Genomic DNA, 25164 nt, shown 5'->3' on the forward strand with positions numbered 1-25164 from the left:
GGTCGACTACGTGGAAGTCCAGCGACACAGCCATTACGCTAACTGCTGGTTCCAAATTTTTCAAAGTACATAAAGGGGTCTCAGGATAGAGCTGCCAAGTGATGGGTCTGAGATCTGAACCTAGGCCATCTGTCTCCCAAGCCAGCCCTCATTCCTTTCTGCTATGCAACCCAAATAGGAAGGTCAAGGTAGAAACGGGAGAGCAAAGGTTAGAAACCTGGATAGAACTTAAGATAAACTGGAGAAAAAAGAAAGTGGAAATAATAATTCTTTTAAAGGAGCTTCTAACTCAACACAGAGTTCCCTATGGTATTATTTTATTTGTTGTGTTTGGCATAAGATACCATCTGAAAACTGTTTTGTGAACTTACCGGCTGAATGACGTGACAAATAGCCCCTGTTCTATTACTTTCTCATCTAGTTTGTTGTTTGGAATCAGATGCACAGTTTCCATAAGTGAATCCTTTTTACTTGCACATAGTCTACTTGGGACTCCTTGCCTTTGGCCTAAAATGAAGCATATTTTGTTTATGTTGTTCAGTATTTTTTAGTTGCATGTTTCACATAATCAGATGGCTTTCCTTGTGTTCCACCCTGGTGTCTTCTCAAAATATTTGGTGGCTGCAGCCTCTGGTTGGTGCAGTGGTAATACAAGTGCCCTGCAAAGCCAGGAGCCATACGCCCAACCATGGGTCTGAATCCCTGGCTTGGCCTAAAATCACACCAAGCTCAGGTGCCTTGGAATTCCAAGGAGCCAGAGAGCTATGGAAGAGGGATTGCAATGTGATGAAGCTCTGTTGGGGTGCTTTTATCTCTCATACCGCTCCCCCATCTTGTGTGTGTACATGTGCTGTCATATATGCATGTACGTATATATGTGGGTGTATGATGTGTTCACATAAATAACAATTGGTTAACATCTCTATCCTGAGACCCCTTTATGTATTTTGAAAAATTAGTTGTCTATTCAGACTACATTGTTTCATTTACTTTAACTTTTTTTCTTTTTAGTTTTTCTTATAGGGTGTTGTGTGCTCACCAGAGAGAGACAGAGACACACAGAGAAATAAAGTGAGAAATCACTTCCTGGAGGGATGGCCATGCTACAGTCCCTTCTCCACTCTCCTCTTGGGATTTTGGGCACACACACACACACACGTGCCCAGAGTGATTTTCAACCTGCCGGTTCTGAGACTCCAACCCTGAAGCCAGCCATGTGGGATACAGAGCCTTAACCACCGTGCCACCTACCGGCCCTGCTTGAACTTTTAAAAAGCCTGCCTCCCTCTCCACTCATGTCCAGTTCAGTGTTGGAGTAACCCATATTTAAGGGATTAGAGCATGTAGAAAAATAGAGAAGGCTCTAGCTTTCCAAGGTGCTCATGGGCTAGTTAGGGAGCCAGGACTTATTGAAAGTTAATGCAAAGAGCATCCAGATCTCACGTGAGGGTGTGCTCCTGTTGAGAGGGTAAACAGCGAATGGGAGCCCTGTGGTTTGGGGGTGGGCGATGCGTGTGAGGGTTCAGCCTAGATATTGGCAGCCAGTAAAGGCCAGGTTAAGGAGCATGTATTTAGCAGATGCAATGGGAGCTTTGAGGTTGTTGCTAAGAGTGTGATTAAAATGTCGAGCATGCAGAATGGTTTAGACTGTTTAGGGTCCGAGTGGGGAGAGGTTGGAAACAGGGAACCCAATCAGAAGGCAAGCACTTTGGACCAGGAACTGAAACCCGAACAGCAGTGGGATTTCCTAGGGGGCTGGGACAGAAGTAGGCAGAGGTAGGGGTCCAGAGAATCTAAAGATCAGGGTCTCTTTCTGACCCAAGATTTGGGCAGTACCAAGATCCAGAGCCCATCCTTGGGCCGGGCGTTACTTGTATAAAACCACCAAGAGCCTCAACGGAGCGCCCTGAACAACAGGCTTTTAGGAGGGCATATATGACCCTGGGTGTGTCACTTGTATGTTTTTTTGTTGCTGTTTTGTTTTGATGTAGGGAGTATGTGTTCACCAGAGTAAGAGAGAGAGACGGAAAGTAAGAAATCACCCCTCCGGGGGGATGGCCACCCAGCAGTCCCTTCTCCATTCTCTTGGGATTTTGGCCATGCAACGACATGCATTGGCATGACTTTTTTTTTTTTTTTTTTAGTACAGGTTTTTGCTATAGGGCATGTGTGCTCGCCAGAAAGACAGAGAGAGACAGAGAGACAGAAAGCGAGAAATCACCCCCCAGGGGGGATGGCCATGCCACAATCCCTTCTTCTCCATCCTCCTCTTGGGATCTTGGGTATGCATGCACATGTGCCTGGTGTGAGTTTAAGCCATTGGGTCCAGGACTCGAACTGTGGTTGACTACATAGGAGTCCAGCAACATAGCCATTACACCAACTGCTGGTCCCTCCAGCATGATTTTTAAGATGCCAGGTTTGAAACTCAGATCGCCACAGTAGGCCGTGTGGGATTCAGCTGCCTTAACCATGATACCTGCCGGCCTGGGCATGTCACCTCTTTACCCCTAGTCCTCAGTTCTTCATTTGGGAATGAGGAGAACTTGATTTGAAAGGCCCTTGGCGTTAACATCCTATTCTAGGCCATCTGGGCAGAAGAGGCCAACTGCACTCCTCCCTCTTTCAGATTTTCTTCTCAGACAGGATGTGTGAGACTTCAAAATATGTATTTGGTCTCCCTCCTAGTTGCCTGGCACATAACTCCTAAAATTCTTGGAATCTTCAAAGTACTCAGTGTCTTTTTGTATTCTAATGAGCTGCCAGGTGGTTGGAAACCTCCAGGTAGTTTAAGAAAAGCTGGTCAGTGAGAAAGACCTAGGCAGGATTAGAGGGTTGGGACTTTTAGCCCCATCCCTAACATCAGGGAAGAGGAGAGAGACTGAAGGTTAAATTGATTACCCATGGCACTGATTTAATCACACAACGAAGTTTTCAAAAGATGGGCTTGGGGAGCCTCCCAGAGTGGAACACGTGGCCAAACACATGGAAGGTTCCGGGAAGGTGAACGGGAACACAGCCGGAGCTGAGAGGGTGGGCAGCCCAACTCCATGGAGACAGAAGATCCTATCCAGACCTCACCCCGAGTATCTCTTCATCTGGCTATTTATTTATTTATTTTAAAAGCATTATTTTTTAAATTTTATTTATTTTTATTACTTTTTAATTTGATCAGAGACAGATAGAGAGGGGGAAAGTGAGAAAGCAAGCCTCCAGGTCTGGTACTTGAACCACGGTCGGCCATGAAGTAGTCTACCACGCCACCTGCTGGCCCATCTGGCTGTTTTTTTGTATTCTTTAAAGTGTGCTTTATAGTAAACTGGTAAACAGAAGTAAGAATGTCCTGGTTCTGTGAGCTGCTCTAGCAAATCATTGAGCTGGAGGAGAGGACTGTCAGAACCCCGATTTATAGCTGGCTGGTTAGAAATTCCAGAAGCCTGGACTTTCACCCGGCATCTGAAGTAGGGCTGGTTGTGGGGATTGAGCTCTCAATCAGCAGACCTTGACACCACCTCGAGGTAGTTAGTGTCAGGTTGAGTTGAATGCGTGCGTGCCCAAGATCCTGAGAGGAAATTGGAGGAGACGGGATTGTAGTGTGGCCATCCCCCCTGGGGGGGTGATTTCTCACTTTCTGTCTCTCTGTCTCTCTCTGGCGGGTGCATGCGCCCTATAGCAAAAATTTCCCTCCCCCCAAAAAAGTATTTTGTGTTGTGAGAGCAGAGAAAATAAACAATTTTTTTCAATTCAGGAAGTAACTTCAGGATTTGAGCACATAGGTGTGAGACAGATCTGCCAGAGGACAGGAAGAATATTACGTAGGGAATAGAACTAGAGTCCTGATGGAAGGGAAAAGTCGTCTGGGGGAAAAGCCCTGGCACTGCCACCTGCTTCCTAAGCAGGCTTGTACTTAACTCTCTTAACCCTCAGTTGTCCCATCTGTAAAATGGGGAGACTATTAGTATTCTTTTTTTTTCTTTTTTAAAGGATTTTGTGCTCCGCAGAGAGAAACAGAGAAAGTGAGAGGGAAACTGAGAAACTACTCCCTGGAGGGATGGCCATGTTGCCATCCCTTCTCCCTCATTCTCCTCCTGGGATTTTGGGCACATACACATGCACCTGGCATGGTTTTCTTTTTTTTTTTTTTTTGGAGAGGATTTTGCTTTAGGGTGCGTGCGATCGCCAGACAGACAGAAAGAGACAGAGAGACAGAAAGCAGGAAATCACCCCCCAGGGGGGATGGTCACGCCGCAATCCCTTCCCCTCCATTCTCCTCTCGGGATCTTGGGCATGCATGCACACGCGCCCGGCGTGAGTTTAAGCCACCAGGTCTGGGACTCGAACCGCGGTCAACTACGTGAGAGTCCAGCGACATAGCCATTATGCTAACTGCTGGTCCCCCTGGCATGGTTTTAAAGCCTCCAGGTTGGGGACTTGAACCACAGTGGGCCATGTGGGAATCTGGTACCATAACCACTATGCCACCTGCTGGCCCCAGAATAATATTTTACAGGGTTGTTTTGAGACATGAATGGGGTGGACATTTGCAGACACTTGGTCCAGGGTTGAAACCATAGTAAGCGTTTGGTAAATGCTAGTTTGTTAGGTTGTTGAGAGTTGGAAATGAAGGAAAAAAAGAGGAAGGGTCTCATGTCGAGGCAATGTGAATTTCCTCCTTTAATTCTCTATTTTCTTTGCATTTTCTTTAGGTTATCTATGTTTTTGCAACTGTAGACCCTCTAAACTCTGTAATTTGTCTAAATATAATGAACTTCCCTGATGCCACGTTCCTGTCGAAGGATCTTTTTGTAATGCGCTGTATACTTGATCTGTATTTAGCTCCATGTTCGTTCTGATAGCAGGATTCTTTTTCCGAGTTCTGTCGTAGTTCATTATTCTCCATTCTTCTGCCCCGCATGTGTCATTTTTCTTTTTTCTTTGTTTTTGGTAACTTCAATTATTCATACTAGTTTTGCATTCCCATCCAAGAACATTTTTTCGAGCTTGTTTATTTTTAATTTCAGAAGTGGAAGCATTCGAGGTTTTAAAAACCCAGAATTGAGTTTTCTCAGAGCTGCTAATCTTTTTAGCCAGCTGGTGACAAGACTTCTCTTGTTCGTTACAGGATGATGAGTTCTCCTGTCTGTGCCTTGTCTAATTTAGATTCTAAATCCACATGTTTTAGGACATTTTTAGCACGTAACGATTTATTACCAAACTAGTGTTGATTTCAGGGGAAAAAATCTTTAATCAAACCTTTATTCACTGGTGTTGAGACTTGAGGCACTTTTCCCAATCACTCTGGTAACCGGTAGGTGGCGTCAGAGCACATAATTTCTGAAGACATCGGACTTCTTTTCCTGTTCCAATTTTCACTGCTATTCTTTATGCGTCTTTGCCAAATTTGAACCTCGCTTTGGAAAATTCACAAAAACTTTCTGTTAGTGAGTGATATGGCTTATGGTTTTCCCATCCATCTGGCCAGTTTGAGTCCCCAAATTTCAGCAGTTTCAATAGTTTTACTTTCAGATAAAACTTAAAACTGAAGCCCCTCTAGGGTGAGTGCTGCGGCCACCTGGACTGATAGGTGCTTTAAATTCACAAAAGTGCATTTACTCGGTCTCCTACTCATTGATTTTGATATTTAGTCTCATAAATGTGTTAAAAAAAAAAAAAAGTCGTCAGCCCACAGTAGTTCTCATCCCTCTGTAGAATTTTTTTTTTTAAGTTTGCTGTAGGGCATGTGTGCTCACCAGAGAGAGAGACAGAGAGAGACAGACAGAGAGAGTAAAGACTTGTGTTGTAGTCATGAGTTGTTTCATAGTCTACTATTGGATTGTCGGGAAAGTCGTGACACATTTTACATAGAAAAATATGTCATGGGGACCGATAGGTGGCATGGTGACTAAGGGCACTGGACTCCCACATGGCTGACCGTGGTTTGAGTCCCAGACCTGGCAACTTGCTCACTCCCCCCCTACTTCCTCTGTCCTTCTTTGCTCAAATTAAAATAAATAAATAAATAAATAAATAAATAAAGTGAAATAAAACAATTCTTCCAAAAAAAAAAAGTAAAATATATCAAGACCTCCCTGACAACCTGATGTTTAGGCATTTAAAATTTAGCTTTGTGTCTGAATTTACTATTGTTTCCTATTCAGAGCTCCCTGTGGAATTAATAGTCTCAGGGCCAGCAGGTAGCATGGTGGTTAAGGCTCTGGATCCCACACAGCTGACTCAGCAGTTTGAGTCCTAGACCCGGTGGCCTGAAAACATCCTGGGCACATGTGTGTATGCCCTAAATCTTGAGAGGAGAATGGAGGAGAAGGGACTGGGCATAGCCATGATGATGTCTCACTTTCCTTCTCTCATTGTTTCTTTTCTGCAAGTTCACGTGTTCCATGGCAAAAAAAAAAAAGAAAAAGAAATACCAGTCTCAGTATTTCATACATTTGTAATGACTGAATACTGGGGCCAGCAGGTGGCATGGTTGTTAAGGCAGTGGACATTACCACATGACCGACCATGGTTTGAGTCCCAGACCTGATGGCTTGCTTTTTCACTTTCCCTCTTTTTCTCTCTGTACCTCTGTCTGGTCAAGTTAAAAAAAAAAAAAAAGAATGAATGAATAAATAAAATAAATCTTTAAAAAAGTATTGAATATCAACAGCATGGTAGGTGCTGACACTTCTGCTTTTCACTGGCATCATAATTATTATTTTTATTATATTAAGGAGTTCATTAGTTTATAGTCAACTTTTTTTTTTTCTTTACAGCCAACTTATGATTATTAAGAGTAAGGAACAAGTAAGGGAAGAGAATGGAGAAATTATACATAATTAAACACTGTCATTTACATCCCTGGAAATAATTTTTTTAAAAGAATAATTTTATTCATCATCATCATTTTTTTTTTTTTTGGAGAGATTTTTCGCTATAGAGCGTGTGCGCTCGCCAGACAGAGAGAGACATAGAGACAGAAAGAGTCAAAACAGCCTCGTCAAATGTAAATTCATTGTTTTTATGGCACCACAAAATATTGCTGACAGGTATTCCATATTTCCTGGTTCCCCAGTTACGGGCACGTTCACTTTACACTTCAGTTGCCTCTACATCATTTAATATATATTTTCATGAGTTCTTTTTAAAGATGACTTTAAATTTTTTTTTAATTTAACGATTTATTTATTTTAATTTGACCAGAGAGGGACAGAGTGAGAGAGAAGGAAAGAGGGAAAGTGAGAAAGCAAGCTGTCAGGCCAGGACTTGTACCATGTTTGGCCATGTGGGAGTCTAGTACCCCAACTACCATGCCCCTAATGGCTCCTGAAAATGATTTCAAGATATAGAATGAGATATTAAAGAATAGAATTTTCTGTTACTTCTCTATCATTAGTATTGAAAAAAAATACTACATGGTTATATCAAACCATAGGACTTTCGTAGACTCAGAGGTGGTCTCAGTCCTGAAAGACCACTTGGTGATGTGGAAGCTGAAACCCAAAGAGGTTAAGCGACTTACCCAACACAGTAGGTTTGGGTGTTTTGTAGCTATTTGACAGGGCTATGATTGCTCTCATGGTGGGAATTGAATTCTAAAGATGGAGATTATCTTTGCTTTTCGGGGGTCTTATTGCCTTTTTAATTTTTTTTTTTTTTGGAGAAGTTTTTGCTATAGGGTGCATGTGCTCGCCAGAAAGACCGAGAGAGACAGAGAAACAGAAAGTGAGAAATTGGCCCCCAGGAGGGATGGCCATGCCACAATCTCTTCTCCTCCATTTTCCTCTTGGGATCTTGGGCACACATGCACATGCACCTGGCATGATTTTAAGCCACTGGGTCCAGGACTCGAACTGCCGTTGACTGCATGGGAGTCCAGTGATGTAGCCATTATGCCATCTGCTGGTCCCCCTTATTGCTTTTATATAATACCATGTTTTTATGTTTTTTTTTTTTTTTTTTCAAATTACCAAAGGTCATGTGTGCTCACCAGAGAGAGACAGAGAGAGAGAGCACCCCCCTCCTTCCATTTCTCCATCCCATCAGGAGCTTGGGCACTCATGCACACATGCCTGGTGTGTTTTCCAAGTACTGGGACTGGGATTCGAGTTGAGGTGACCCTGTGGGATCCAACTGCCTCCACATAGCGCTGAGCCCCTCTGCTACAGGACTGGCCCTGTGGCACTGTGACTGTATTGTTTCTGTTTGCTTTGTCACCTGCCCGCAGACTGTGAGGCACTTCTTTATTCCTAGCATTATAAAGTCTCAGGATTGCAGGGGACATGAGAGAGATTTAGATGAAACTGGCCCACCCTCGGAGGCATGGGCAGTTCCGTACTAACCTGCAGTGCTGGAAGCCATGGGGCTGCCTGCAAGTTCACATCCAGAGTTGACCTGAAGCATGCTTAGCGTATGTGCCTGAGATCCGGGGTTGGCTGGAGGGCTGCAATTTTACAAGACCAGCTGAGGGCGTCTGTCTCACTTGCATATGTGTGCACGCACTATCTTTCTAGCTATCATAAAAGAAGTAAAATAAACTTTAATAGGAAAGGAAAGAAGGAAGGAAACTTGCAGAAAGCCAGACGCCTTCTTTTTCCCTGCCTATAAACTAAGATAAAGAAAGGAAGGAGGGAGGAGAAGAAGGAAGGAACAGGCTCAATTGAGGTGCTGGTGCTCACCCAGCTCTTCCAGCGAGTGTGTGGTGGAGGGAGGGCGTCTAGGAGACAGGCCTTGCCTCTGAGTCACCGTTGCCCTCAGAACTGCTCTCCACTCCAGCAGGGAAGATGCCAGAAGCTGCTCATATAAGGACTTCACTTTCCCTTAAATAAACTATAATTCATTTTGTTTTGAAAGACTTACCAGAGTTTAAAACCTCCGTTTTATGGCTTCCCAAGGTGCCATGATTTGTTTCTTACTAGTCTCTTTTGTTCTGTGGAAAATTTTCTTCTTTGGTTCTTTGAGATTTCGATTTCCTTGCCAAGGTATTTTTAGAGAGAGGAAATCAGTCCGTGTCACCAAAGGGGAAAAATATATACCTTAAGGCCTAATTATGCAATTAGAATCTTAATAAGGAGTGTCATAAAGTTTTGCTTCATTGCAGTCATTACTTAGAAGACTGTTCTACTCAGAAGCCTCTTCTAGTTATCATCATCATTATCATCAACGTCACCCGCCAACCAGCCACAGCACCTCTTGAGTGTCCAAAGGTTATTGAGCACTTGCTTGGGTTCTGGGAGACTTAAACTGTGCGCGCACGTGTGTGACCCTTCCTTGCTGTCAGTGACTTTGTGATCTGCAGAGCTAGGGGGGAGGGAGGGAGAGAGAGAGAGAGAGAGAGAGGGGCAGAAAAGCAGACACTTTATTTTCCCTTATCTATAAAGCTATAAAGTACATACTGATATGGCTGACTGCGGTTTGAGTCCCAGACCTGGAGGCTTGAAAATCATGCTTGGGCACGTGTGCATGTGTGCCCAAAATCCCGAGAGGAGTGGAGGAGAAGGGATTGTGGTGTGGCCATCCCCCCTGGGAGGTGATTTCTTGCTTTCTCTTTCTGTCTTTCTCTGTCTCTCTGGCAAGTGCAAAGCATTTTATAGCAAAAATCTCTCTTAAAATAAAAGTAAGTACTGACACTTACTTGGTATTGTGCGGTGGGACAGCAGTGAGAACAAAGGAGTGGCCCTTGAGAAGGTCTGGTTGGGGGTAGACGGAAGTCCGCAGGTTTGCTGGCTTGGGCACAGGCCGAATGGTAACAAGGCAGGATAATTGGTTGAAGAGAGAGGAAGCGATTGGTAGAGAGTGTTAAAGCCGATAATTTAAATAGATTTGGCATAATAACGGATGATTGGAGGACTGGGAGAGGAAAATTACTTACCGTGGTTGATTAGGGAGACACGGACACGTGAGAGACTGAAGTCAGTCTTTGCTTTTGCAAAGCAGTTTCAGGTTTGCGAGATCTTGCTCAGACTTAGATGAGGGCTGTAGGATTCAGAATTGGTAGAACAAACAGATCTCTTCTTTTTGCTGTGATCCTGTTTCCACTGGAAGGATTCTTTTTTCCTCTCACATTAAGAAATAAAGGCTGAGTAGGAGCGGGATATCCTTTAAATGTGGAAAGAAAGGTGAAATGGTTTTGGATAGTGTTCACCTGCCACCCCCCCCCCTTTTTTTTTTTTTTTTTTTGCCATACTGTGTGTGTGCTTGCCAGAGAGAGACAGAGGGGCAGGGAGAGGGAGAGAGAGAGAGGGAGAGGGAGAAAGCACCTTCCAGAGGGGTGTGGTCGTGCTCAATCCCTTCTCTTCCATTTCTTCACCTTGTCAGAATTTGGGGCACACACATCCACGTGCCCAGTGTGTTTTTCGACACCAGGGCAGGCTTTAAACCATGCAGTCAGTCATGTGTGATCTGGCTCCCTTAACCACCAGGCACTTTTCCCTTTTTAAGAAAGTTTATTTGGGACCATCATCTGATATAATGGCTATGTCCTTGGACTCCCACATAGTTGACTGTGGTTCGAGTCCCAGGTCCAGAGGCTTAAGACTCGTGCTGGGCGCATGTGCACGTGTGCCCAAAATCCCAAGAGAAGAATGGAGAAAGGATTGTGGCGTGACCATCCCTTGCAGGTGTGTGTGTGTGTGTGTGTGTGTGTGTGTGTGATTTTTTGCTTTCTATCTCTCTATCTCTGTCTCTCTGGCAAGCACACACGCCCTATAGCAAAAATTTCTCTTATAAAAACAGGTTCCCCACATCAGATCCTACCGAGTCTCAGCCAGCCAGGATCACAGGCTGGCTGTACCCACCCAGCACCATGGGGAGATGGCCAGATGTGAACCCACCCTTTGTGGTCCTGTCCTGGATCGTTGAGTTCCTGCCGTGCCGCTGCAGCTGGCCCAGTTTTGTGGTTTAAGTTCATGAGACAGAATCTGCTTTTGGGGATTGATGATAAAACATCCTGAGTCAGGAGTTTTCATTTATACATTACTGCACTTTAAAAGAAAATCTTTGGGGCCAGTAGGTGGTGTGGTGGTTAAGGCACTAGACTCCCACATGGCCGACTACGGTTTGAGAACAGGACCTGGAAGCTTGGAAATCAACACCAGGCATATGTGCGTGTGTGCCCAAAATCCCAGAAGGAGGACAGAGGAGAAGGGACCATGGCTTGGCCATCCCCCTCAGAGGCGATTTCTCACTTTCCCTCTCACTGTCCCTCTGTGGTGAGTGTGCACATGCCCTACAGCAAAAACCTACAAACAAACAAACAAACCCAAAACTTCTTTGATCAGAATCTATTCTAATGAAATTCACGTTTTTGTTTTGTTAGAGAGCTTGTGCACTTGCCAGAGAGAGGGAGGATGGAAGAGGGGAAACGCCCTCCCCAGCGGGGCATATTCATGCCACAGCCCCTTCCCTGTTTCTCTGTCCTGCTGAGATTTTGGGTGCACGTGTGCTCAGCTGTGCAGTCAACTGGTGGGATCTGGTTGCCTTAACCACCATGCCAGAGTGGGCCCTGGAATTTACTTTTTACTTGCTGTTCAGCAATATCGTTTTTGCCATAGGGCGGGCGCCACCACGCCCCGCAATATCGTTTGTATAACTCTTTCCATTGCGTTTATTTTGTATTGGGTCGTCAGGAAAGTCGTGACACATTTTTTACATGGAATAACATAGAAAAAATACATCATGACTCTCCCAATGACCTAATAAATCGAGGTATTTAGTATCTACTTTTTTTCTTTTTTCTCCTTTAAATTGCTACAGGATGCATGTGCTTGAAAGGGGGGAGGGGAGAGATCACCCTGCTGGGGTGATTCCTTTCTCCTCCATTCTCCTCTCAGAATTTTGGGCACTCACTTCTGGAGTGTTTTTCAAGCTGCTGGGTCCAGGACTTGAACCACACAGTAATCATGTCAGATCCAGTCACCTTAACTACAACACCACTAGCTGGCCCTAGCATCTGTTAGTTTCTTTTTTTTAATTAAAAAGTATGTTTTATTTGTTTATTTATTTTGAGAGGTTTTTGTTATAGGGCACGTGTGCTCACCAGAGAGATAGAGAGAGGCAGAGAGACAAAAAGCAAGAAATCACCCCATAGGGGGGATGGCCACACTACAATCCCTTCTCCATTCTCCTCTCAGGATCTTGGGCACGTGCCTGGCATGAGTTTAAGGCACCAGGTTCAGAACTCAAGCTGTGGTTGACTACATGGGAGTTCAGCGACATAGCCGTTATGCTAACTGCTGGTCCCTATTTACTATTTTAATTTGACCAGAGAGAGACAAAGTGAGAAAGTGAGCCGCCAGGTCCAGGACTTGAACTGCAGTCAGTGATGTGAGAGTCCAGCGCCTCAACCACCACACCTCCTGGCAGCCCAACATCTATTAGTTTTAAAATGGGCAAATGAAAGTTGTATTTTGGTGTAGAGCTGGTACCATTCGCATCTTAAGTTCTCGGGTTTCCTGTAAACCTGTTCTCACAGGCCAGCTGTGATTGCGAAAGTCGGCTCTGGGGTAAGGATGAGAGGAGGAACCACAGTCATCCTTGGTTTTCCATTTCGGAAATGATGGGGAACACATGGCACTTATCCTGCGCCGGGGAGGCGCAGCTCCTTCTGTTACTCTATCTGTAAGGGAGCTAACCTTTCCACAATTTCAGTGGCAAATGCCAGGGCAGCTTGTGAGCTAATTAGAAGCAACCCTGATAGAGAACGACGGGTTCGGCAGTCCTCCCTCGTCTTCTGTGCAGTAGACAGGCAGGCAGATAGATCCCCGTGTGGCTGCTAGCATAGCCCCCCCAGACCTCTAGGAAACAGAATATTTCTTCTCTCTTAGCTTTTCTATTTTTTTTTTTTTGAGAGGTTTTACTATAGTGCGCGTGCGCTCGCCAGAAAGACAGAGACAGAGAGACAGAAAGCGAGAACTCACTCCCCAGGGCGGATGATCACACCACAATCCCTTCTCCTCCATTCTCCTCTCGGGATCTTGGGCATGCACGCACACGTGCCCGGCGTGAGTTTAAGCTACCGGGTCTTGGACTCGAACTGCTGTTGGCTACATGGGAGTCCAGCGACATAGCATTACGCCAACTACTGGTCCCTAGTTTTTCTATTTTTTAAATTTGCTCTAGGGCATGTATATTAGCCAGGGAGAGATGGAGAAAGTGAGAAGTCACCCTCCAGGGGGGATGGCCATGCCACAATCCCTTCTCCATGGTCCTCTCAGGATTTGGGGTACACACACACACACACACACACACACACTCCTGGACTGTTGTTCAAGTCACTGGGAGCAGGATTCAGACTGCCCAGTCAGCCATGTGGGATCCAGCCACCTCAATTACCACGCCACCAGCTGACCTTCTCTTAGCTTTTTCCAGACTTGAGCCTTCTCTGAAAAGCCTAAGCTTCTCCGCTGAGTTTAAATTCTTAGGCATTTCACATACAGCAGCCAAATTGGCCCTCTTTCTTGAGGAAAGTGCCCTTTGATGGCTGTGGCCCTCTGTCCTGTCGCTGGCTTCCTACTCACCCTGCCCTGTAGTACCAGCAAGTTCAAGGGATTCCATTGAGGATGGCTGCATGGCCCAAAAACAGCGATGAGGGAAAGGCAACTGCGAAGGTGCCAGGCAGAAAACAAACGGCAGTCTCAGGGTCGTGTCTAAGCGAGTCTAAGCCAGTATCAGATGGCTGTCAGCAGGTGTTATTTCTAAAGCTTCCCCGCTTAATAGACCCCAATGAGCCCCGCAGGTTATTGGTGCCAGTTGCTTCCTATATCAAAAAAAGTGCTGCATTCTAGCTCTGTCCCTGCTGCGGAGGGTAAGTGCTTAGTGCTATTTACTTAAAACATTCTAGGTTGATAAATTACAAGCACTTCACTCTGGGTAAAGCTCATAAATTCAGCCCCTACAAAAAATAACAAGCTGACAGCACTTAGTCCTGTTTATAAAGTTCATACGCATCTATCTTTGACACAAGCATGAGTATATTTCTATGAAATAGCACCGGAGCCCGTGAAAGTCGTGGGAGAGCCCAGCCACAAAGGCAAGAAGCGTCATCCTTGCAGACTTTCCCATTAGCCCCTGCGCTTGAAGGTCACCTTGAGGATGAGGCCTGCGGAGGGGGAGCTTCCACGAGGTGGAGTCCAGATTCCTGCTCCTTTCTGCCTCTCTTCTTCCTGCAAACCTTCTTCCTCACTCCCTCCACCTCTCTTTCTGTTTGCGTAGTGAGCATCTGTCTGTGGGTCTCCCTCTCCTTCGCCAGGCTGAGCCAAGGCAGGAACCTCCACCTGGCCTCAGTTAAAACACTGGCCAGGTGGAAAGAGCTGGGTCTAGATGAACATTTTTCATCAGAACCAGGAGCTGTTCTGTTTTGTTGGCAACCTGTTCAGGGAAAATGATAAACCCTAACAAAAGGCACGTAAGTGGTGTGTGCAGGGCCGAAAGGCTTATGTGCCAGCAGGTGTCAGGAAAGAAAATATTTGAACAAGAAAATAAACATGAAGCTCATCCCACTGGTCCTTCTTTTTATTAAAGTTTTTTTTCCTTTATTTTTTCAAGAGGATGGGGCACTCCCAATTGGGTGATACTTTCTTTTTTAAGGTTTTTGCTATAGGGCGTGTGCGCTTTTCAGAGAGAGACAGAGAAAGAGAGAGAGAGTGAGAAATCACCCTGGGGTGATGACTACACCACAGTCTGTTCTCTATTCTTATCTTGGGGTGTTGGGCATGCACACACGCACATGTGCCTGGCATGATTTTCAAGCTGCCTGGGTCCGAACTTGAACCATGCAATCCGCCATGTGGGATCCAGCGCTTTTAATACCATGCCACCTGTTGGCCCATTTGCACCACGATCTACTCCTAGCCTCAGCCAGCCCGGGTCACAGGCATGTGTACAGGCGTGGTGTGTACAGGGAACCTTGGAACAACAACCTGGAACCTTCGTCTATGGCTCTAGCATTGCAGCTTGGTGTTACTGTGCCCCTGGCCGTCTCGGTCCTTGTTTTCTAGAGCCCCACAGGTATTGTGGCAGGACACATCGCCACTCTGAACCAGTGACCGAGCGACCTGACTCCTAGTCAGTTGTGGAGAGTCAGAACTGTCACAGGCATCGGGCAGAAGCTGCATATTCAGTCCCGCCTCGAACATTCAGTACTGCAGCTAGGGTAATTATGCTGTTAGTCAGACACTAGCGAAGTACAAAGAACATTCCTGCACTGTGCAACAGCTTGCACCCGAGAGGCAGGCATGCCGTTCCCTCTGGCTAGTGTGACCTCCCTCCCGTCAGCCCCTTCTCCACAGGCCCAACTCCCACCTGGCCGGTGCTCAAGACCCAGCTGAGACGGCTGGAAAGCCTGTGCCATGACCCCCTCCACCGAAGAGCCCCAGGTCCGAGCTGTGTTCCCACAGAACCCTGTCCTCTTAGCACTCAGCAGGCTGTGTTCTGTTATCCATTCACCTGTCTCCCCTGCCAGACATGCACAGGGACGGCGTCTTGTCCTGAATTCATCTTTCATCTGGACCAAGCTCAATGACTAGGACGTAGTGGGTGCTCAATGAACGTTTGTCAAATGAGGGATCGTACGGTTAGCTCGATGAGAATTGATGGCGCCCTTTCTGATCCGCCATCCATCATCCGCAGCGTGAGGCAGGCCTGGGAGGCTTTCAGCAGTGCCACTTGAGAATCTACGTAGAGGAGGCGGAGTTCGAATTAACATTAACTACCCTTATTGAGTATTTATTTACTATGGGCTGAACACTGTCTTAGGCTTTTTAAAATGTATTAATGCACTTAATCCTTAGATCAATCTGCTAAGACAGGTTCTGTTTATTATCCCCATTACAAAGCACAAGGAAATTCAATAACTTGCCCAAGGTCACATAGTGACAGATTCCTAGGGATGGTAGGTAACCATTACTTACCTTTGCCTTTCAGACTAGTCCTGGGGAGAATTAAGCCCTAATGTCCTGAGGCACTCATGCATCCATATGGACTGATGTAACTTCTCTCAGGCGTATTTAGAGTGGTACTAGTTATGTGACACCCTCAGAGAGGTAAAGACAGTCGCCACAGGATAACTTCTAGTGGCATTAGCTGACAAAGAATCTGTTTAAAAACGCAGTGGTCTCTCCAGTCCCCATTCTCTAGTCTAACTGAACTGTGCTATGTACTTTGACTTCCTCTTTTTTTTCTTTTCTTATTTAATTGAATTTTTTTTTAGAGATTTTTACTATAGGACGTGTGCGTTCACCAGAAAGATAGAGACAGAAAGCGAGAAATCAACCCCCAAGGGGATGGCCATGCTGCAGTCCTTTCTCCTCCATTCTCCTCTTGGGATCCTGAGCATGCATGCACATGTGCCTGGTGTGAGTTCAAGCCAACGGGTCTGGGACTCGAACCCTGGTCAACTACATGGGAGCCCAGCGACATAGCCATTACACCATCTGCTGGTCCCCATACTTTGACTTCTTATAAGGATCATATAAACTCGGCATGTTTGCTTTTTTGCCTCTAGACCTTTGCATACGCTAGTCCCTCTGCCTAAAACACTTGCCCTAAGCGCCCCTCCATCTCCAAGCCCAGTCAGTCCTCACTTGGTTCCTCTTTCACCACGCGTTGGTTTAAATTTTTTTTTGGAGACTTTTTTTTTTTTTTGCTATAGGGCGTGTGTGCTCGCCAGAAAGACAGAGAGAGACAGAGAGATAGAAAGCAGGAAATCACCCCCCGGGGGGGATGGCCACACCGCAATCCCTTCTCCTCCATTCTCCTCTCAGGATCTTGGGCACGCACGCTCACGCGCCCGGCGTGAGTTTAAGCCACCGGGTCCGGGACTCGAACCGCGGTCGACTACATGGGAGTCCATCGACATGGCCATTATGCTAACTGCTGGTCCCTGGTTTTAAATTTTTTAAATGAATCTTTTTTTTAAAAAGAATTACTTATTGGGGGACCAGCAGTTAGCGTAACCTCTCAGGATCTTGGGCACGCACGCTCACGCGCCCGGCGTGAGTTTAAGCCACCGGGTCCGGGACTCGAACCGCGGTCGACTACATGGGAGTCCATCGACATGGCCATTATGCTAACTGCTGGTCCCTGGTTTTAAATTTTTTAAATGAATCTTTTTTTTAAAAAGAATTACTTATTGGGGGACCAGCAGTTAGCGTAAGCTATGTCGCTCATCATTTTTAAAAGAATTATTTTGTTGAGCTTTACTTAAATTATTTATTTTAATTTGACCAGAGAGGGACAGAATGTGAGAGAGACTAAGAGAGAAAGTGAGAAAGCAAGCCACCAGGTCTAGGACTTGAACTGCAATCAGCCATGTGGGAGTCCAGTGCCTTAACTACCACACCACCTGCTGGATCCTATTATTATTGTTATTATCATCATCTTTAATTTGCTATAGGGCATGTGTGTTCACAAGAGAGAGAGAGAAAGTGAGAAAGCAAGCCACCAGGTCTAGGACTTGAACTGCAATCAGCCATGTGGGAGTCCAGCACTTTAACCACCATGTCACCTGTTGATCCCCATGAATCAGTGTAGATGACAGTTTCCTGTTACTCTAAGACAGGGTTTTCTTTTCTAGGGGGTTTCTACAGACCCTAGATGTCCCCATTGTGACACTTGAAAGGGTTGCAATGCTGAGAACCACACCTGGAGTTGATTTATGAACGGCATCAGGGACGTAATTGCTCCCGCTGGTTCATGTACAAGGGGTATTCAAAATGTTTATGGAAAACATATACCATGAGGGTCAGCCAGTGGTGTGAAGGTTAAGGTGGCTGGATCCCACATGGCTAACTATGAGTTTCGAGTCCTGGGCCTGCTGGGTTGGAAAACACACCAGGTGCATGTACCTGCGTGCCCAAAATCAGACGAGAATGGAGGAGAAGGGATTGCAGTGTGGCCATCTGCCCTGGAGAATGCTTTCTCACTTTTCTTCTCTCTCTCTCTCTCTCTCTCTGGCAATTTCATGTATATGTTTTCCAAAAAAAAAGAAAAAAATGTGCACCGTGAGAAAAATATGCATGGATTTCAATGATTTTCATACCAAAATAAACTCATACTTTAATTCCATTTTATGTACCTTTTTGAAGGGTCCTTTACTAGACCTTTGTGAGTGGAGACTTGTCTCTTTCATTCTTCATTTATCCCCTACCCCTTGGATGTTCACTAAATATTTGTGGAAGGAGTGGATGAATGGGGCTTAATTTTGCTTGAAGTCCTTGCATCTGAGGCCTTTGATGTTGTCAAGTCATTTCCATTGGGCAGCCATCATTCACAGGGTCTTGTGGTGCACACTGACCTGGACACGGTGGGAAATAGATGACTAACATCGCTCTTGTTCTGAGGTGCCTACAACCTGGGGAGATGATCAGATGACAGTGAGTCACTTCGCAGCATCAGCGCAGTGCAGTGGCCTAGTGATGAAACTGAAGCCGAGAGTGGTCACAGCCTGGCACCGACCAAGGAAGCCTATGAGCACACTCAGACCTCCCTGTCACCAGGTGTCCTGAGGACCACCTGGAGCAATTGTGACCAGTGGCTCTTGTTTGTAAAGAAGTAGAAACTCAGATCAGGAGGCCTGAGCAAGCTCATAAATTTGGGGAAGGGTGTATAGAAAAGCACAACTGGGGCCAGCCAGTGGTATGATTGTTAAGGCTGCTGGATCCCACATGGCTGGCTATGTGGTTCAAGTCCCAGACCTGGTGACTTGAAACTCACACTGGGCACGTGTGCATATGTGCCCAAAATCCCAAGAGGAGAGTGGAGGAGAAGGTTGCATCATGGCCATCCCCCTGAGGGGTGAGTTCTCACTTTTTCTCTCCCTCACTCTATCTCTCTCAAGCATGCACACATGTCCTATAGGAAAACTTACAAAAAAAGAAAAAGAAAGAGAAGTAACTCAGGGGCCAGGTGGTGGCACAGCGATAACACAATCAGACACGCATGGGGAAGGTCCTGGGTTTGCAGTCCAGGACATCCCTGGGCACGCGTGCATGCCGGTGATCTGGGCGGGCTGAGACTGGGATGGGTTGTGGTATGGATATAAAAATACGTCATGACTTTTCTGCTTTTCCAGGGTCCCAGTATTTAGGATGTTTCTACCTGGTTCATCTCCTCAGGCACCTTAGCTCGTCTACGACCTCATTGTTCACCCCTTCCCCCAGATTCGCTGCTTCTCCTGTACCACTTCTCCTTAGTTGGCCTGTGTGCTGCTCAAGCCAAAAACGCAGGTGTTCCTCTTGAGTCTGTTTTGTTTTTGTAAGTATATTTATTTAGTTTGAGAGAGACAGAGACAGAGACAGCACCTCCAATAGGGTCTTGGTGCTGTGAACCATCCCTGATCTCAGCCCATCCAGGATCATGGGCATGCACATGTCCAGCACACTCAGGGAGGTCTCTAGATGCACAGCTGGAACCTTCCTGTGTGGGTCACAGCCTTGCTGAACATTGCATCTGACCGCTGCGCCACCGACCAGTCCCTCCCTCCTTGATTCTTTGAGCTCCTCGGCTCTGCGACTGCCTCCTTTCCATCTCCCAGGCTGTCTGCGCCTCCTCCCACGCCTTCCTTGTGGCAGGAGTTGGCCTCCTTTCTGCCCTTCTTGATCCAGGCTCCATTCCTCCAACTTGCTCTCCACTCCACCCTGTTGTTAAAGCCAACTCCAGACTGCAGATCTAAGCCTAGCACTCCTCTGCCCAAGTGTTGGAAGACTTGTTTCTGCTGAAGTGGAGCCACCTTCTCACATCAAGCCCCATTTCCACCACGCCCCCTCCAGCCTGTCTGTTCCCATTTTATCAGGTGACTTGCCAGTTCCCCGTAGAGATCATGATTTCTTTTCTTTTCTTAGAGTTTTTTGCCTTAGGGTGTGTGCGTTTGCCAGAGAGAGAGAGAGAGCAAGAGAGAGAGGCAGACGGACAGACAGACACAGTGAGGGGGAAAGTGAGAAATCACCCCCCAGGGGGGATAGTCATGCTCTAATCCCTTCTCCTCTTCTCCTGGGATCTTGGGCACTCACGCACACGTGCCTGGCATGATTTTCAAGCCACTGGATTGGGGACTCCAACCACAGTTGGCCATGTGGGAGTCTAGCGACATAACCAATACGCCATCAGCTGGCCCCCAGAGATCATGATTCTTTTTAAAGATGTATTTCCTTCCTTCCTTCATCTAACTTGCTCTCATTTGTTCTTTTTTTTTTCCAAAGAATTATTTATTGAGGACCAGAAGGTGCTGGACTACCATATGGCCGACCATGGTTCAAGCCCCAGGCCTGGTGGCTTGCTTTCTCACTCTCCCTCTCTCTCTGTCTTTCTCTGGTCAAACTGAAGAATAATAATACATTAAATAATTCTTTTAAAAAAATAATTTTAAAATTTTACTATAGAGCACATGCACTCACCAGAGAGAGATAGGGACAGAGAAAGAGAGAGATAGAAGCAGAGGAAGAGAGAGAGGGAGAGAAAGTGAGAAAGCAAGTCATCAGGTCCAGAACTTGAACCATGGTCAGCCATGTGAGAGTTCAGTGCCCTAACCAACATGCTGCCACATGCCACCAGCTGACTCCTCATTTTTTTTTTTTTTTAATTTGTTCTTCTGCTCCTTAAAGCCTTCTCTGGGAGCTGGCAGGTGGCATGGTGGTTAAGGGTGCTGGACTCCCATGTGGCCAACCATGGTTCAAGTCCTGGACTTGGTGGCTTGGTTTCTCACTTTCTCTCTCTCTCTCTGTTCCCCTCTGGTGAAATTAAAAATAAATAAATAAAGCTAAATAAAATAATTCTAAAAACGAAAAAAAAAAAAAGCCTTCTCTGACCTGGCTCCTGGACTGGTTCTACCATTTTGTAGCCTCTATTTTATTTTTCCTTTTCTTTTTCTTTCTTTTTTTTTTAAAAAAAGAATCATTTGTTTATTTAATTTAATTTGTTATTGTTGTTTTTAAATTTGATCAGAGAGACACAGAGAGAGAGGAAAAGGGAAAGTGGAAAAGAAAGCTGCCAGGGTGGTGGTGGTTAAGGGCTCTGGAGTCCCATATGGCTGATCGTGGTTCAAGTCCCAGACCTGGTGGCTTGCTTTCTCACTTCCCCCTTCCTCCCCCACTCTGTCCCTCTCTGGTCAAATTAAAATATATAAATAAATAAAGTTAAATAAAACAACTTTAAAAAAAAATAATAAAGCTGCCAGGTTCAGGATTCGAACCACTGTTGGCCATGTGGGAGTCCAGCTTCTCAACCACCACACCACCTGCTAGCTCCTTATTTTATTTTTTTCTGATCAGAGAGCATGTACATTTATCAGAGAGAGGCAGAGATGGAGACAGAGAGACAGCAATGGGGTATGGGACGTAGTTCCCTCAATCACCTGTAGCCAGACGGCAATGGGGTGTGGGACGTAGTTCCCTCAATCACCTGTAGCCTCCATTTCTAACGTTGGCTGGCACGTAGGGGATGTGCTTTCCGCCCCTACCTCAAGAATTATTTATTTAATTTATTATTATCATTAATTTCATATAGGGCACATGTGCTCACCATAGAGAAAGAAAGCAAGACACCAGGTCCGGGACTTGAACCATGGTTGGCCATGTGGAAGTCCAGCACTTTAACTACCACATCACTTGCTGGTCCCTGGTGGGTGCACTTTAATTCTGACAAATTGAAGAGCACAGGTCACACAGCTTTAATTCACAGTGAGCTGTAAAGGAACGATCTTTGTTCTGAGGATGCTTTAGCTTCCCACACTGGTTACTTACTGGAAAACGTGGCTGAGTAGTGCTGGTGGAGGTGGAGAAGAAAGGAATCCCACAGAACAGGAAGAGAGGCACTGAAAAGCAGCCCTGGGCGCCTGCCCACCGAGATCTCTGTAGAAGGGGTCAGGGTCTGCCTTGGCGGGCTGCCAAGGAATCTGTGGCTCAGTGTTTTTATCTGTACAAAAAGAGGTTGAGTCTATACTAGTAATTACTCAGGCTCATTTCCAGCCCTGAGAGTCTACGATTCTTCATATCAAAGCTACAAATCTAAGTAGGGCATTCACAATTGGTATGAGGATTTTTTTCCCCCTCTCCTCACTTTATTGCAGGCTCCACAGGGACAAAGACATTGTCTTCTTGCATTCAACAAAGATAGTTTTGCATTTTAAAAAACAAAGAAGGAGAAGGGAATACAGGAAAACTGTATTAATACACTATTACGACGGAGGATTTAAAATCCCAATTCGGGAAATTCACCTACCATTCCATTGGTAGCTTTCGTTTCCATGCACAGTGCACCCCGCCTGCACCCTGCCCCCGTGGGCCCAGGCTTGGCCTGGCCGCAGCCGTGAGTTATGGCAGACTAGGAATCGTTACCTTGATCTCAGCCTCGGGTGTTTAATGTCTCCAAGTTAATGCCTGTTCTTTACCGTTACATTATCTTGTAGCGAGGTAGTCATTTATAATTTATGTACTATGAGCTGGCTCAAGACAGAGACAAGAGGATCATTGCATCCCAAAGCTTCTCGCTTTCCAAAATAACATTTCTTCAGTGAAGTCTGCCTGTAGGAATTAAAATCTGCCATGCATTTAAAAATAAATAAATAAATATAACCTTTGTCCTATTGTCAGACTGGGAAATGGGTGTGCCCTTTATTCAGCCTTACAAAAAGGAGAATCATCTTTTATTTTAATTTAGTTTAGTTTAGTTTTGCTATAGGGAATGTGTGCTTTCCAGAAAGAGAGAGAGAGAGACAGGGGGAGAGAAAGAGAGAAAGTGAGAAATCACCCTTCAAGGGGGATGGCCACACTGCGGCCCCTTCTCCTCCATTCTCCTCTTGGGATTTTGTATACATATGCACGTGTGCCTGGTGTTTTTGTTTGTTTGTCTTTTTGTTTTCTTTTTAGAGAGATTTTTTGCTGTAAGACACATGTGCTTGCTGGAGAGACAGAGAGAGATAGAGAGATAGAAAATGAGAAATTACCCTTCTTCTCCATTCTTCTCTCAGAATTTTGGGCACAAATGCACCTATGCTAAGCATGAGTTTCAGGCCATCAGGTCTGGAACTCGAACTATAGTCGGTCATGTGGGAGTTCAGCAACATAACCATTATATCATCCACTGGTCCTGCGCCTGGTGTGTTTTTACAAGGCACCAGATCAGGGACTAAAACCACACATTCAGCAACGTGGGATCAAGCCGCCTCAACCACCAGTCACCAGCTGGCCTGAGGATCATATTTTAAAAATAAAAATTCATTGGACCAGCAGATAGCATAATGGTTATGTTGCTGGACTCCCGTGTAGCTCACTGCGGTTTGAGTCCTGGACCCGGCAGCTTAAAACTCATGCCAGGTATGTGTGTGTGTGTGTGTGTGTGTGTGTGTGTGTGAAATCCTGAGAGGAGAATGGAGGAGAAAGGATTGCAGCATGGCCATCCCCCCTGAGGGGGTGATTTCTCACTTTCTATCTCTCTGTCTCTCTGGAAAGAACATGCGCCCGATAGCAAAAATCTCTCTTAAAAAAGTAAATAAATAAAAATTCACTTTTATTCTATTCATATACTCTCAGAAGACCTAATTATTGTAGTTCCTGGGTCCTCACTATAGTCAGAGGGGACAGGAACAGAGGTTGAAGGACAGATGCTGCTGCGTGCCTCAGCCACTTGTCTGCCATGGTCCTGGTGTCCTTCCAGGGAGGTTGCTGCTTCGCTTGGCGTTGACCGCAAATGCACAGAAGGGATGGGCTTTCCTGTTGAGTACGTCGCAGGGAACGCGGTGTCCATTCACATATATCAAAAACAGAAGGCCTCCTGGAAAACTCTCCTGTAGAACTGGGTTTTTGCAAAAGCCAGTCAAATAATATTTTGTGCTTCTTGCCTTTATACCAAGTGTCTAACTCCTAATGTTTTCCCATTGCTTTTCATTATGCATCTTGAGTGTACCAGGACTTTGGGTGGAGATCTCTAATGAGGGCAGGAGGACAGAGGGAGGCCTCTACAGAGCGGTCTCTTTCTTCCATATCTGCCAAACTTGTGTTTGAACCCCAAGATTATTACTCTTCCCATGACCACCATTTCTGTGATGTGTCTCACGCCTGAGTGTGCATTTGAACACCCGCCTGATACATGGGGGTGGCTGGGGTGGGGAGGGGGCAGCGGCAGCTAAGGGGTAGTGTGAGGACATCTGGGGTGATTTAACCGGAAAGCCTCTGGGTGGCAGCATTTCCTAAGCTGCTGGCCCTGCCTTCCCCTTTTTAGCCGTTGAACTTGCTTTCTCCAGAGACAAGATTGAATAGCTGAGGAAAGGCTTTAGCAGCCATTGCCTCAGGTCCCTCTGAAAGTGAGGCTATGGGGGAACAGACTATGGTATATCCGTGTCTATTCATCACCTGGGTTTGGAACCCAGAGTTAGAAATTGCTCTGTGTGACTCTGGGCAAGTCGCTTCCCCCCTTGGTCTCAGGCAGGTAGCCTTGATAGGAAACCTGGGATCGGATTGTTTTCTCATGATTCTTTTTCTCCAAGATTTATGACTTTGGTTGCAACTTCCTCCCCAGTGTTTAAAAAACTTTTAGTAAAACTAGTTTTTAAGCAAAAACAAAAGCAAAACACAAGCCTTTTATCAAACGACAGAGTTATGATTTAAAAACAAAACAAAACAAAATCAACAACAGAATCTCAAGGAAACCAATGTCCCTAGAAGCTAGCCATCTCACTGGGTTACCTCTCCTAAATGAGCGTGCTTATTTACCAGGTTTCCTAAATTAGCAGCTTTGGGGATATTAAGATCTGTAAGGAACTGGCCAAGGGAGGTATTGTGTATGCTTTGCAGTGATTAAGCCATTAAGCTCTAATTGGTATTTTCCCACTCATGGTTTTGTGTAGGAAGCTTTAAAATTATTTAGGAATTCAGAGCTCCTCAGCCATCCCAGTGTCATCCCCTTGTTCTGGGAGCTGAGAATGGAGCACGCAGAGAAAAGATCAGGAGGCAGAGCGGCTCAGGACTGTGGCTCACAGTTGTCCTTCCTGTTGGCTTATTTTGCAGATGAAGTGGAAAGGGAAGGACCTGTTTGATCTGGTGTGCCGGACGCTGGGGCTTCGGGAAACCTGGTTCTTTGGACTCCAGTACACAATCAAAGACACCGTGGCCTGGCTCAAAATGGACAAGAAGGTCTGGCTGGAATTCGATGAAACCAGTGGGACGGGGCGTGCTTCTC

At 45.8% G+C, this 25164-nt stretch overlaps 1 protein-coding gene across 3 annotated transcripts in view; it reads left to right on the forward strand.

Moving 5' to 3' along the window:
* The window catches only part of NF2 (NF2, moesin-ezrin-radixin like (MERLIN) tumor suppressor), a 105883-nt gene that overhangs the window by 12914 nt on the left and 67805 nt on the right, over window positions 1-25164 (forward strand). For all 3 annotated transcript variants that reach the window (XM_006147903.3, XM_006147902.3, XM_006147901.3), the window contains exon 2: window positions 24993-25118. In XM_006147903.3, the coding sequence (XP_006147965.1) occupies window positions 24993-25118 (126 nt within the window). The remainder of the gene's footprint in view (window positions 1-24992; window positions 25119-25164) is intronic.

Source organism: Tupaia chinensis, unplaced genomic scaffold (genome assembly GCF_000334495.1).
Source record: "Tupaia chinensis unplaced genomic scaffold, TupChi_1.0 Scaffold000226_1, whole genome shotgun sequence".
In the NCBI taxonomy this organism is placed as follows: domain Eukaryota; kingdom Metazoa; phylum Chordata; class Mammalia; order Scandentia; family Tupaiidae; genus Tupaia; species Tupaia belangeri.